We start from the raw sequence: 14,893 nt of genomic DNA, 5'->3' as shown, positions 1-14,893 counted from the left end.
GAATGGTGCACTGACTGGCTGACATTTTACAATTTCGTTGTACATGGTTCATGTTACAATAACAATAAAGAAACTATTCTATTCTATTCTATTAATTGCCTCATACTGTGTTTTGTATTGAATTCTGTCTTTACTTTGTGTACTAGTCATGTCTCTACTATTTATTTCATTCCCCTTACATGTTTTTCCTCTACATGCTCAATTTTTGTAAGGTGTCCTTGAGACTCTTGATAGGCGCCCATAAATAAAATGTATTATTATTATTATTATATAACTGTGTTTAAGAAGGAACTGCAGATGCTGGAAAATCGAAGGTACACAAAAATGCTGGAGAAACTCAGCGGGTGCAGCAGCATCTATGGAGTGAAGGAAATAGGCAACGTTTCGGTGTCTCCGGAGACACGCCCGAAACGTTGCCTATTTCCTTCGCTCCATAGATGCTGCTGCACCCGCTGAGTTTCTCCAGCATGTTTGTGTACCTCATATAACTGACTAGACTAAGTGGGACCCGTTGTGTCCCAGCATCACACAGGAGGGCTGGTCATCCAACGCAATATTCCACCTCTCCAGCAATTCTAATATTGGTGGCCAGTTGGGGGGGGGGGCTTTCTGGAACGCTAGTATGGGTGTTATGGGCTGAAGGGACTGGTTTCCAGAGGGCTAGTATGCAAATTGTGCGCCAAATGGATTATTGGGCTGGCGTCTCAGTCAATCAAGCCTGTTGTGCTGGCAACTCACTCACTCACGGCTGGTGGGCTGGTAGTTGACTCACGGCTAATCCTTGAAATTCTATTTCAAGCAGGGTATAAGGCCACCAAATTCAAGTGCAGTTTCTTACCACTTCTAGCAGGGTGCAAGGCAACCAAATTCAAGTGCAGTTTCATACCATTTGAAGTAGGGTGCAAAGCCACTAAAGACAGCGAGTCGTGACCTCTCCCTCCTCCATCTTGCAGAGACTGAGCCACACCCACATTTCCGGGTTTTATAACCCCTCCCCCCCACCGGAAAAGGTGTGGCTCTCATGGAGTGATTGACAGGAGAGAGATTCTCAACATTTAAAAAAAAACTAATAACACTTTTATTTTTCATTGATGGGAAGAATTCTCTGCACGTGCTCAGCAGAGGGGGACTGAGTAAGATGGCCAAAAATCACAGCCGTATGTGGTAGCGTTTTATCTAAAATCAATATACAGTGCAAACAGGAAGCAAGTGCATTTACAGTAGTGCCTTTTAAGTTCAAGCCAAAGCACCCAAGCCACCATTTGCAGTAAGTAGTGCCTTTCAACTTCATGCCACCATTTGCAGTAAGTGGTGTCTTTCAACTTCAAGCCACACCCAAGCCATCATTTGCAGTAAGTGGTGTCTTTCAACTTCAAGCCACACCCAAGCCACCATTTGCAGTTAGTGCCTTTCAACTTCAAGCCAAAGCAACCAAGCCACCATTTGCAGTAAGTAGTGCCTTTCAACTTCAAGCCAAAGCAACCAAGCCACCATTTGCAGTAATAGTGCCTTTCAACTTCAAACCAAAGCTCCCAAGCCACCATTTGCAGTAAGTAGTGCTTTCAACTTCAAGCCAAAGCACCCAAGCCACCATTTGCAGTAAGTAGTGCCTTTCAACTTCATGCCACCATTTGCAGTAAGTAATGCCTTTCAACTTAAAGCCATTGCACCCAAGCCACCATTTGCAGTAAGTACTGCCTTTCAACTGCAAACCAAAGCACCCAAGCCACCATTTGCAGTAAGTAGTGCTTTCAACTTCAAGCCAAAACACCCAAGCCACCATTTGCAGTAAGTAGTGCCTTTCAACTTCAAGCCACAATTTGCAATAAGTAGTGCCTTTCAACTTCAGGCCAATGCACCCACACACCCCATTTGCAGTAAGTAGTGCCTTTCAATTTCAAGACACACCCAAGCCAAGCCAACCAGGGGGGGAGGGAGGAGGGAGGGAGGGAGGAGAATAGGGGGGGGGGGGGTGCTTTCTGGAGTGCTAGTATGAACCATTTTAGAACCAATAGACATTTTTTTGCAAGCTTTAGAACCAATAGACATTTTTTGCAAGCTTTAGAACCAATAGACATTTTTTGCAAGCTTTAGAAGCAATAGAGACATTTTTTGCAAGCTTTAGGACCAAGAGACATTTTTTGCAAGCTTTAGAACCAAGAGACATTTTTTGCAAGCTTTAGAACCAATGGACATTTTTTTGCAAGCTTTAGAACCAATGGACATTTTTTTGCAAGCTTTAGAACCAATAGACATTTTTTGCAAGCTTTAGAACTAATGGACATTTTTTTGCAAGCTTTAGAACCAATAGACATTTTTTGCAAGCTTTAGAACCAATAGACATTTTTTTTGCAAGCTTTAGAACCAATAGACATTTTTTTGCAAACTTTAGAACCAATAGACATTTTTTTGCAAGCTTTAGAACCAATAGACATTTTTTTGCAAGCTTTAGAACCAATAGACACATTCTGCAAGCATTTTAGAACCACTAAGGGCACTTAAATTTGAGTAGACATGTGTTCAGTGTTATTCACAGCTCAGAGAAATATGACCCTCTGCCTTCCTCCATCTTGAAGAGTGAGTGAGGCACACCACTTCCTGGTTTTATAGTCCCTCCCGCCTGCCGCCAGCGGGGGCAGCAGAGAGAATGGGGAATTTTGTAAAAACATTAATATCTCTGTCATTTTTAATCGACGGGAAAAATCCTCGGCACACATGCGGTGGAGGGGGGCTCTGAGCGAGGTGGCCAAAAATGACGGCCGTAGGTGGCGGCGTTCTCTCGGAAATCGCAGCACAGATGGCCAAAACCGGTCAAGAACAGACTTTTAGTAATATATAGTTAAGTTCAGGATTTCAAGGTCAGTTTATTGTCAAACATACCAATTAAGGTAAGGTGAAATTTGAGTTGCCATACTAAGTGAAAAGCAACAATACACACAGCCACGGAAAATAAAATTTAACATAAACATCCGCCACAATGTCTCCCCGCATTCCTCACTGTGATGGAAGGTAATAAAGTCCAATCTTCTCCCTCTTTATTCTCCCGTGGTCGGGGCTGTCGAACCATTCGTAGTCGTGGCCTTCAAAGCTCCCTGCAGTGTTGTTGGCAAGGGAATTCCAGTATCTGGATCCAAATCCAGCAATAATGAAGAAAAGGTGATACATTCTCAGGATGGTGTGTGACTGGGAGGTGACTCTGGACATTGTGACATTTCCATGTGTCTGCTTCCCTTGTCATTCCCAGTGATAGATGCTGCAGATTTGGGTGTTTGGAGTCATCTAGACAAGTATATATTGCACATTTGCCAAATCAAAAATCTCAGTCTGACTGTGGTGGAGGGAATGAATGTTTGCCCAAGATGGTGCAGAGTTTACTGAGTATTAAAGGATACAGAATACAAAAGACGCTCTTTTTGGCAGGAGATCAGGAGAAACTTCTTTAGTCCGAAGGCGGTGAATATGTGGAATTATTTGCCACAGTATGCTGAGGAGACCAAGTCAGTGGATATTGAATGGCGGAGTAGATTTGATAGGCCGAATGGCCTAATTCTACTCCTATCCCTTCTGACGTTATGACCTATGAGTAGCTCTGGAGTTACTTGAGTGGTTCTGGAGTTTCTAGAGGAATTGAGAAGATGATTAATCCTTGACTGACTAAAGAGATTACTTTACTGATGTAAAAATATGAGAGTCTAATACCGTACGTTGAGATAGTCTTATATATGCTCATGATGCGGGTTACCGTTTTCTACATCAATAAAGTCAATAACAAATATTTCCTTCATTTTTTCCAATGTTATCTTTTTTACAGCTGCTCCTTACTGGATCAAAAAACCCAACAGCAAAGTATACTTTTCAGGAGAAAATGCTGTATTGGAATGTGAGGTGGATGGTAATCCACGACCTGAAGTCCAATGGAAAGTGAATGGGAAGCGTCTCGATGGTAAGGAATATTTGTTGGTACAGATAAGTTGCATCGGGAGAAGAAAAAAAACAAGGCATGGACAAGGATCTGTGTTGAAGTTGAAAAGTAATCCAACAAAATGGTTGAAGGGAGTTTAAAGGAGCTGTTTTCTTCAGTCTGCATAGGATTATTGGAAAGATATTTGGATTGGCATCAGGTCTTCAAAGTCAAACAACCAACTTTTTATCACAAAATTGGAATAGTCCATCTTGTTTCTGATACTGATTGTTTGGTATCTGCCTCCATGTTTCAAATGTCTGTTAAAGAATTGTTTTCTGAATTTTTACTTGGTACTATTGAATTTTTCGAACTTCTAACATTCCTCCAATGTTAAATATTTTTAAACTAAACTTTCAAACCTCAGGTGTCCAGTTTGCATTAACTATCTTTTATGCCTTTATTATGAATGTTGCTCAGAAGGCCAAACGGACGTGTGTGTGATCCTTCTGCCCAAGATTCAGCTACCTTCGGAATGTGGAATTACGAAAAGATCAGATGAAGTAGAAAGGATATTGGCATTGACATTAGGGGGTGACATCAATGAAACTGGAATGGTTCACCAATATGAACTAGCAGCAACCTCTGCAGTTCTGCACATGCGCATATGAACCGGGAAGAGCAAGAGCTGCGTCCTGCTGTTGGAACTCAGCCTGGGGGTAGGGGTAGGACAATGTTGACATTCCCTGACACTTGCAGTGGAGAAACCCATTTGGAGCTGCTTTTCCCAGCTGGATTTAGAATTTAGAGGTACAGTGTGGAAACAGGCCCTTCGGTCCACTGAGACTGCGCCGATCAGCGATCAATCCACAATCACTATCCCACAATCTAGGGACAATTTACAATTTGCAGAAGCCAATTAACCTACAAACCTGTACGTCTTTAGAGCGTGGAAGGAAACCGGAGCACCCGGAAAACACTGGGTCACAGGGAGAACATACAAACTCTGTACAGACAGCATCCGGATCAAACACGGTTCTCTGGCACTGTAAGGCTGCAACTCTATTTCTACGCCATGGTGCCACTCTATTTGAATGGTTATATATTTATTTGCTTCAATTTCCTCTGGTGTTTTGATAGGTTTGGAAATGTTTGTGAGTATGGAAGTGTTTTAGTTTTTAAGTTTTGGTTTGCTGTTTTGACAGGCAAGGTTGCGGCTAAGCTGGCTGCTGAGATTTTTATCGCCTTTTTCACAGGCGAGTCTTACTTTGCTTGATCCACAATATGTTCCTTCTGCACCCCGAGGCCCTGTTAAATATTAAGGATCAGACCCCCCCCCCCCCCCCCACTTCCAGAACACCACCACCTACACCCTCCCTCCCCCACCCAACCACAGTCCCCCCCCCCCTAACCATCAATCGTTTCAGTTGGAGAATCATGTCAGATAAGTCATTCTCACTGAGGTTAGAGGCAACGATCGATTTTCCCAGTTGTTTTTAATTACACCTGGCTGGATCTGATACTTGAGGGCCTGAAGGCATAAGCAAGGTTTGAGTATTTTTATACAATATGAAAGCTGCACAATTATAATGGGGAAGTGATTGGTTTTTGCCCCCTCCATGGACTTCTCTTCCCACATTGCCTTGTCCTCACCCCCCCCCCCTCCCCGCAGTCCCTTTGTCCCTCTCCTTCCTCATGCCCACTCAAGTTTTTCAAAAATCCTGTGATTTAGTGTTTTGTCCTTCAGAAAGGCTAGTGACTAGTTGCATTTATTTTGTACCATGTCAACAGGTGCATTGACTGCATTTCTCTCTGCATCGTGGCATGGAGCAGGGCAGCAGGGTTGTCTCTAAATTGTCGCTGTTCTTTCAGCGTGTTATTAATGGCCCTCACTGTGATTGAGATTGATGCTGTTTCTCCATAATCGAGTACAGCGGGGAGACTGCACAGGCTAACATTGTTTGCTCTGCAGACTCGAACAGCCTTATCTTTAAAGAAAGATGTCAGTGGAAATGAGGCCAAACAAAGGTTAATATTATTTGTGTTATTTTCAGTGTTCTTGTTCTATTATAATTAGCTGGGCCACTGTGCAGGATTCCTGATTTAAACAGATGACAGGATTTTGTTCTGTAATGAAAACAGAAAATGTTGGACACATTCAGTAGGTTATACTGAGGTAACATTTTAAATCTGAGACTTCATGAGAACTGGGAAGAAGTGATTTAAAAAAAAAAAAGTCATTTTAAGCATCAGAGTGGAACCTGGAAGCAATGGACAGGATTTAAGGGAATATATATTTTATTTTTTTATTTTTTAGAGATACAGCATGCAAACAGGCCTTTCAGCCCATCGAGTCCACGTCAACCACTAACCACTCATTCACACTAGTTCTATGTTATTCCATCTTCCCACACGCTAGGGGCAATTTGCAGAGGCCAATTAACCTACAAACCTGCACGTCTTTGGGATGCGGGAGGAAACGGGGCACCACACGGTCGCTGTGAGAATGTGCAAATTCCCCACAGACTGCACATGAGGTCTCTGGCGCTGTGAGGCAGCAGCTCTACCAGCTGCATCACTGTGCCCCCCTCTGACCTGGTGAGGTTGGATCAAATGTGTAAGCGGAAAATTTAGAGGGTGAAACACAAAGTGCTGGAGTAACTCAGCGAGTCGGGCAGCATCTGTGGAGGGAATGGACAGGTGACGTTTTGAGGTAGGATTCTTCTTCAGGCTGAATGTAGTAGCGGTGGAGAAAGTTGGAAGAGGTGGGGGCAGGAGAAACCTTGCCAAGGACAGGTAGATGGAGGTGCAGAGGGTTTGGTTGGCAGATTGGTGGACAATGGCTCTCGGTGAAAAGTAGACACAAGGGTGTCAAATGAAGAGAGAATGGGAGTGAAATGTCAAGCCAGAGGGAGAGATGTCTATGGAAGGGGGGGGGGGGGCAAAGAAGGGCAGGACAGTGGGAGAAATACGTAGGCACTGGATTGGGGTGGGTGAGATACACTGGAAAGAGAGAGGGACTCCAAGGTGTTACTCACACTTGAAGAATTTAATATACACACTAATGGGTTGTAAGTTACCCAAGTGGGATGTGAGCTGCTGTTCCTCCAGTTTGTAGGAGGCCTCACTGGCAATGAAAGAGGCCCAGGACAGGAAGGCTGGCATGATAAATGGGAGTTATAATTTCTAGCAACCCAGAGATCCATCAGGCCTTGGCGAACCAAATGCAAGTACTCAGTGAAATGGTCGTCCAGTGTACACTGGTCTTGCCAATGTAAAATAGGCTACCTCAGGCACACCAAATGTAGTCAACGAGATTTGAAGAGGTACATGTGTCTATCTGTCTCACCTGGAAGGGCTGCTGGAGCACTTGGATGGAGGTGAGGGAGGAGTTGTAGGGAGTTACATCTGCTGTGATTGTTGAGGAAAGTATGTGGTGATGGGGTGGTTTGGGTGGGAGCTGTCTCTGCGGTGGGTGGAAAGGAGTGGAGATGAGAAGATATGGCTGATGGTGGGACCATGTTCCAGATGATTGATTGATTATGGCATGTATTGTTGGACATGCCCAGCAAGTCAGGCTGCACTGGTCGAGTGGAAAAATCTGAACTACAGATGGATGACTTTGAGCAAAAATGATCAACTCTGATAGAGACCCTGTATCAGAACTATTAATTTCACTGCACTGTCTCTGCAACTTAGTGTTACCTTTTTATCCTGTCCCTTTCCTAGTTATGACAAAGGTTCTGTGACCTGAAAGGTTAATATTGATTCTCTTTCCACAGATGATACTTTGATCAGCTGAGTATTTACATTTTACTGTTTTGTTTTATTTCAAATTTCCACAGACTGCAGGAGTTTTTCTTATTTTCCATACCATTGGATATTGGCCTCTACGCTTGGGGTGAAGGTTAGGCGAAGAAGACAGTGGACTGGGTTGAGGTTCGATGGAGATAATACAAATGCAACAAAGCCAAAGGCATACCTATTGATTCATGCAGATTTTGTTTTGTTAGACACAAAGTGCTGGAGTAACTCAGTGGGTCAGGCACCATCCCTGGACCCAAACGATAAGTGCCGTTTGGGTCGGGACCCTTCTTCAAACTGGGTCTCGACCAAGATCTCTGGGACCTAAGGGTTGGGGCCCATTCTGAAGAAGGGTCACAACTCGAAACGTTGCTTATCCTTTTTCTCCAGAGATGCTATCTAATCTGCTGTGTTACTCCAGCACTTTGGGTCGGTCTTTGATATAAACCACCATCTGCATTTCTTTGTTTCAACATCTTGTCCCTGAGTTGCTTAATTTCAATAATGATCAGTTTTCAACAAATTGGCACTGAATGATTTGTATCACAAAGCAAAGCAAAAATGCTTTGAAAGTTTGAAGAAAATTTGTTGAACAAGTAAATGACTATAATAATGAGAAAGATGCTGGGTTAGCTTTTGTGGTTTAAAACTGATGAACCAAAAAGGAGCTATCACAGTTCATTTGTAACACCTCCTTGAGTTAATCGAAGTAGCTGCATTCAGTATTTGCTCACCATTATTTGTCACTGGAAATCAATAGTTGCATGAAATGAAAATTGTTCTGCACCAAAATTGATGGGCCTTAATAAGAAATAAATTTTTATGTATTACAGAGACACCTCCAGCAATAAATCGCAAGATTTCTCCGGGCGTTATCACTCTCACAAATCTGCAGCTGAATGACAGTGCAGTCTATCAGTGCGAAGCCTCTAATAAACATGGATCCATTCTTGCCAACGCAATTGTCAATGTCCTGAGTAAGTACTAATGTGGATGATTGTTTATCGTGCATATTACACCACTGAAATAGGATTTCTCAAGTTACTTTTTCAATTAGTTCCTGAAAGTGCAGTTCATAAATGTGAAAGCATGCCATTGGGATGGTACTGCATTTAAAGTTTGTACATTGCGTCAATATGTTGGCTGGTTATTTTGAAAAGTAATTCTCAAGTCTAGTACAATAATACCCTGATTTCGGAACCCTTGTATATCATGAATTGAAAGGCGACTCAAAACTAAAACATTCCCAAAATGTATATGTAAAATTTCACATTGCACCTCTTCAGGGGAAGAAGTGCAATGCTATTGTTAATGGATTGATAACAATGCTAATGTTGCAGTGGATGTAGAGTGCAATGATTAAACACAAATCGGAATATGTTTTTTTTTTCCCATTCCTCATAGCTTCATGGAATGATACAATATGGAAGCAGGACCTTCGGCCCAACTTGCCCACACCGGCCAACATGTCCCAGCTACACTAATCCCACCTGCCCGCATTTGGTCCATATCCCTCCAAACCGGTCCTATCCATGTACCTGTCAAACTGTTTCGTAAATGGTGGGATAGTCCCTGCCTCCACTACCTCCTCTGCCAACTTGTTCCATACACCCACCACCCTTTCTGTGAAAAAGTTACACTTCAGAGTCCTATTAAATCTCTTCTCCCTTCACTGCAGATCAATGTCCTCTGGTCCTTGATTTGCTTACTCTGGGTAAGAGACACTGTGCGTCTCCCTGATCTATTCCTCTCATGTTTTTATACACCTCAATAAGATCCTCCTGTGAGGAGGATAAAAGGTTCCTGTTTCAGAAACTCTTCCATGATCTAGAAACATTTCTCTGATGTGCTTGCTATCACATTTAATATGCAACATTCTTCTGTATCCAATTGATCTTTCGAAGTATTGTGTAAAATAAGACACAGTGCTGGAGCAACTCAATGGTTCAAGCAGCATCCCTGGAGAACATGGATAGATGTTGTTTTGGTTTGTCCTTCTTCAGACTGATTCTAAGTGGGGGAGGAGGAAAGAAAGTTGAACAAGAGGAGGGTTAGGACAAAGGCTGGCAGGAAATAGGTTGATGCAAGTGAGGAGCTGTTTTATTTTCAGGCAGGTGGTTGGACAAAGGATGAAAGGGCAGCATGTGTGAAACAAAGGGATTGAAGATTTATGAATTGTGAAGCTAGAGGAAGGAATGTAGGTGGAGGGGAGAAATAGGTGTGAGTCCAGGGGCAGAGGGGAGAGGGGTTGAGAGAGCATGGGAAAGGGTCCAGATATAGTTACCTAAAATTGGAGAATTCATTGTTTATACTGTTTGGTTGTAAGCTGTCCAAGTAGAATATGAGGTGTTGTTCATCAACTCACTCCTTAATATTTTTCAAAATGTTAAACAAAAAATGTAAAACATCCAATGGATTGGACTTCATTTGGAACAAAAAGTGATATTTTCCAAATTGTGAAATGGGCCAGGTTTTGCTGGATTCTGACTCGCACCGCCACCTCACACCCTTGATGTGAGTCTAATCAGTTGATTGTAACAATCTCTCACAACTGCAAGGAGCACCACAGCCTCAATGGTTTAACAGTCTGGTCCATTCTGTAGCTTGGCTGTGGGCAGTGGTAGCTGTGCGTAGGATCACTGAATTCTCAATGATTTGTCGAGTCCAGAAGTAGCATTTAAAACTTTTTATTCGGGCACAACGGTTTACGGCATCAGATCAAAGCATTAAAATGTCTGCAAATCCTAACTAAAAACTGAAAATTTTCATGACTAACCAAACAAAGATATTAGAATTACAAGTCAAGGACTGAAGACTGAACATGACTAGCAGACAAGACACCGGACATTCACAGAGAACACACTGCTAAAAAGCAGGCTTCCTTATCTACGTAGAGTGAATAGGATGTATCAAGCACTATTTGTAACCTTGAGTTCAGAAGCTGTTCTTTGCCACCATGTTTAGCAAACCTGTTCCCAAGCAGTTAGTGGTCTATTTTTAATATACTAACCCCATCCGTTCTCTAGAAGGAACTGCAGATGCTGGTTTACATTTCCCTTGATCTCCACTCTCTATGATGTCTCATTCTCACACCGTACACTTCCTTATCTCTACAGAAGAAGGGTCTCGACACGAAACATCACCCATTCCTTCTCTCCAGAGATGCTGTCAATCCTGCTGAGTTACTCCAGAATTTTGTGTCAATTTTCCCATCAGTTCTCTGCGACCCCTTACACTGATGTGCCTCCCACAGCCAGTCCCAATGACCTTTTGATAGCTCCTGCCTTCATTAGACCTTTTCAAACATCTCTGATGACAGACATTTATCAACGGTTGCTAAAAGTTAAAATGATTAAAACAATAACGAATAAAAATTAAAAATAATAAATTCACTTGGAGCACCATTAACGAACATAAATGATTGAAACGTCAATTCAATCTCATTTAAACATGAACAAAAGCCTTGTTACAATTTTATTAATAGTCATTAGTCTTGTTCTCGTGAACAGGTCTGTGTTGGTTATACCAACTTTGCCTGGAGTAAAACTGAAGGGATGAATTGTGTCTTGCTCCTTGGCTCAGCAGGATACGACCTGACTTCCAGAATGTTCTTTTGCTTTCTCATATATTCATATTCTTCATATGTTCATGATATAGGAGCCAGCTCTCAGATCTCCCAACCATCCCAATTCCAACTCATTTCCCTCTAACCTGCTCTCTCTCATTAACCGATTCACCTGCTCCCCAATTGTCCAACTACCCTTCCGCACATGGGGTCAGGGCTACTGACGTTAGTAACTGGAGCCTTCTTGGGGGAAACCTTCGTGGTTCACAGAGAGAAGGTGCAAATTCCGCACAGCAGCTCGAGCCTGGGCCGCTGAAGCTGCGGGTTTGCTGTACTACCCGCTGCACCACCGTGTCATGTTCATGTCATGACATGCTGCTGTGTACACTGCAATAATAAACTAAACTCTAAATTGACAGGCAGTTCTCTATTGACCCACCAGCCAGCCATCAGTGCAATCAGGCATTTTGTATGAAGGGTATCGACCTATTTTTTCAAGACACTCTAATCCCAATGAACTTTGCTCCTTCCTCATCCACAAGGCTGCCTTCATTTGTCTAAAGGTTTATCAAAATTATGAAACATTTAGAATTGGCAGGAAGATTACCCAGGGAGCTTGTTTTACTTGCGATACAACTTAAAACATCAATTTGGAAGGTTGTGAAATATTTGCTATTTTATTCTGAAGGTACATATTTAGAAAATCTAATCTTTTAAATAAAGTTATTGCTTCCTTTGTGTAATGAAAAATAAAAGGGCATTTAAGAAGTCTAAATCAGATTATGTTTCATGCCGTTAACTTAAATAAAAGCATCAGTTTATTTTGGGCTGTAATTCTTTGAAATTTGTTGATGAGATGAATAATTTGAGTGAATTGGTCTATCTAAAGGTTATCGAGCATCGGAGTGGTGTTTCATTCATTTGATTACCCACTACAAATCGTGACTTTGATGTGCAAAACAAATTAAATGGGTCTTGCTGACATTTGATTAAGAATTACATGTTTTGGAAGATTTTTACAACCAATTAAAGATGTGTCAAATAATCTGGAACTCAGCTTGAATGCAGTGAGTCTAATAGAAACATAGAAAATAGGTGCAGGAGTAGGCCATTTGGCCCTTCGAGCCTGCACCGCCATTCAATATGATCATGGCTGATCATCCAACTCAGTATCCTGTACCTGCCTTCTCTCCATACCCCCTGATCCCTTTAGCCACAAGGGCCACATCTAACTCCCTCTTAAATATAGCCAATGAACTGGCTTCAACTACCTTCTGTGGCAGAGAGTTCCAGAGATTCACCACTCTGTGTGAAAAATGTTTTTCTCATCTCGGTCCTAAAGGATTTCCCCTTTATCCTTAAACTATGACCCCTTGTCCTGGACTTCCCCAACATCGGGAACAATCTTCCTGCATCTAGCCTGTCCAACCCCTTAAGAATTTTGTAAGTTTCTATAAGATCCCCCCTCAATCTTCTAAATTCTAGCGAGTACAAGCCGAGTCTATCCAGTCTTTCTTCATATGAAAGTCTTGACATCCCAGGAATCAGTCTGGTGAACAATCTCTGTACTCCCTCTATGGCAAGATGCCCCTGTCCCACTTAGGAAACCTGAACGGAAACCTCTGGAGACTTTGCGCCCCACCCAAGGTTTCCGTGCGGTTCTCGGGAGGTTGCAGGTAGTGGAAGCAGGTAGGGAGACTGACAAAAACCTCCGGGAACCGCACGGAAACTTTGGGTGGGGCGCAAAGTCTCCAGAGGTTTCCGTTCAGGTTTCCTAAGTGGGACAGGGGCATAAGCAAGCCAAATAGAAGCAAGAAAAGGCACCAGTGTACTTCCTCCTGGAGAGGTAAACTGGAAGAGGGACATTGTTTTCATGGAGTGAACGTAGGCATCAAGAATGAACTAGTTAACCTCATGGTCATATATTAGAAGCACACACAATTCCTACTGAAGTTGCAGATGGAGTGCAGCACCTCAGTTCTCAATGCTTATACGAAATAGACGCATCAGATGGCTGTTTATACTATTCTGTAGTTTCAAGCTCAGCATTATTGTTCCAGTCATTTCAATCTCAGGAATGGTAAATGGCAAAAAAAGAACATACTTAAAATAACATTAAGCTTCAAACATTTAGATGTCCTCAAAGTGAAGGAAATGATCCTTTTGTGTTTAATTTTACTTTTCTATCACTATTCACTGACAGATCTTGCCCCGATGATGCTGACTCCTGATAATCAACGATACATTGCAATAGAAGGGGGAGTGACTCGTCTCCACTGTAAAGTGTTCGGCTCTCCTATACCCACTGTATTCTGGTAAGAACTGGTTTCATCCAGAAGAAAATATATGTTGTACAATTTTACCATCTATGAAAACAATGGATCTGGCGGAGTCTAACCTCGACCAGACTATCCAAGTCACTGGGCAGAAAGCATCATCACCAAGGCTTTCAAACAACCACCAAGACTTTGCTTGGTTGATGGTGAGAAAGGCTCTTTGCGCCCAATCATTCCTGTATGTCAGCGTATATTGACAGCACCACATACCCTTCTCATGATGGCTGCATTGGAAATGGAAACCATTAATCATCTCCTCTGTGAATTTCGCCGGGAAAGTCGTGGATGAGATGCAGGTGGATATTTGTTGAGGTCTGTCCCCTCTAGCTGAGCTGCTGCATTATGGAGGGTTCAGTACAATACAGGCAGTTGCCAGGGATAAACATGAGACAAATATCACCTGCTGCTGGCAAACCGTCAACACCCTCCAACCTGTCTGAAGATCACAGGCCTTCCAGAACATGGTATTGCTCACATGCAAGTGCTGCAGACTGACTTGGTTGAAGATCCAGCGTTATGTGCTGGATGCACTAAAGGGCCTGTCCCACTTAGGCAATTTTTTCGGCGACTACAGGTGACTAGGCTGTCGCCACATGGTCGTGGGGTGACACCTGTATGGTCGTGAGTTGTCCCATCAAGTCGTCTAAAGAGTCGTAACTTTTTTCTTGTCGCCGCTGGATTTTGAAATGTTCAAAACCTTTCGGCGACTGTGGGCTTGACGTAATAATAATAATAAATTTTATTTAATGGGCGCCTTTCATACAAAATCTCAAGGACACCTTACATAGTAATCGGAATAAAAACATATAATCGGAGTAAAACAAGTAATTAAAGACATCACAATGACACAAATTAAAAACAGAATTCAATCCAAAAACAGAAAATCAAAAACACAGTGTGAAGACGTGAAGACGTGTGAAGACGTAGCTCGTCTTCTCCTGTCATAGGTGCTGTCGTAGGATGACGCAGGTTGTCGCCGGGTGATGACTTTGGTGAATTCCTTTGGCGACTACCTACGTCAACCGGCGACAGGTACCGGCGACTGAATTGTCTTCAGTTGTCGCCGACAGGCTCGTAACTTGTCGTGGATGGATGTAGGGTGACTTCAGTTGTCGTAGGTTGTCGCTTGTGTGGTCGTAGGCTGTCGTAGGTGTGGTTGTAGGTTGTCGTAGGTGGACGTCCTAAGTCGCAAAGAATTTGGTTGCCAGTTGATGTAGCTTGACGTCGACTAGGTGGTAGGTTGTCGTAGGGCAACTCCAGCCGACCTGCTACGACTGTGACTGTTGC

General features: G+C 42.8%; 1 protein-coding gene across 6 annotated transcripts in view; it reads left to right on the top strand.

The window, feature by feature from the left end:
* Nucleotides 1–14,893, top strand: part of chl1 (cell adhesion molecule L1 like) — a 649,066-nt gene that overhangs the window by 300,239 nt on the left and 333,934 nt on the right. For all 6 annotated transcript variants that reach the window (XM_033036735.1, XM_033036736.1, XM_033036738.1 and 3 more), the window contains 3 exons: nt 3,812–3,943; nt 8,539–8,682; nt 13,474–13,585. In XM_033036735.1, coding sequence (XP_032892626.1) covers nt 3,812–3,943; nt 8,539–8,682; nt 13,474–13,585 — 388 coding nt within the window. The remainder of the gene's footprint in view (nt 1–3,811; nt 3,944–8,538; nt 8,683–13,473; nt 13,586–14,893) is intronic.

This window comes from Amblyraja radiata, chromosome 18, assembly GCF_010909765.2.
Source record: "Amblyraja radiata isolate CabotCenter1 chromosome 18, sAmbRad1.1.pri, whole genome shotgun sequence".
NCBI classification, from domain to species: Eukaryota; Metazoa; Chordata; class Chondrichthyes; order Rajiformes; family Rajidae; genus Amblyraja; species Amblyraja radiata.
This window is presented reverse-complemented; position numbering and strand designations above follow the sequence as displayed.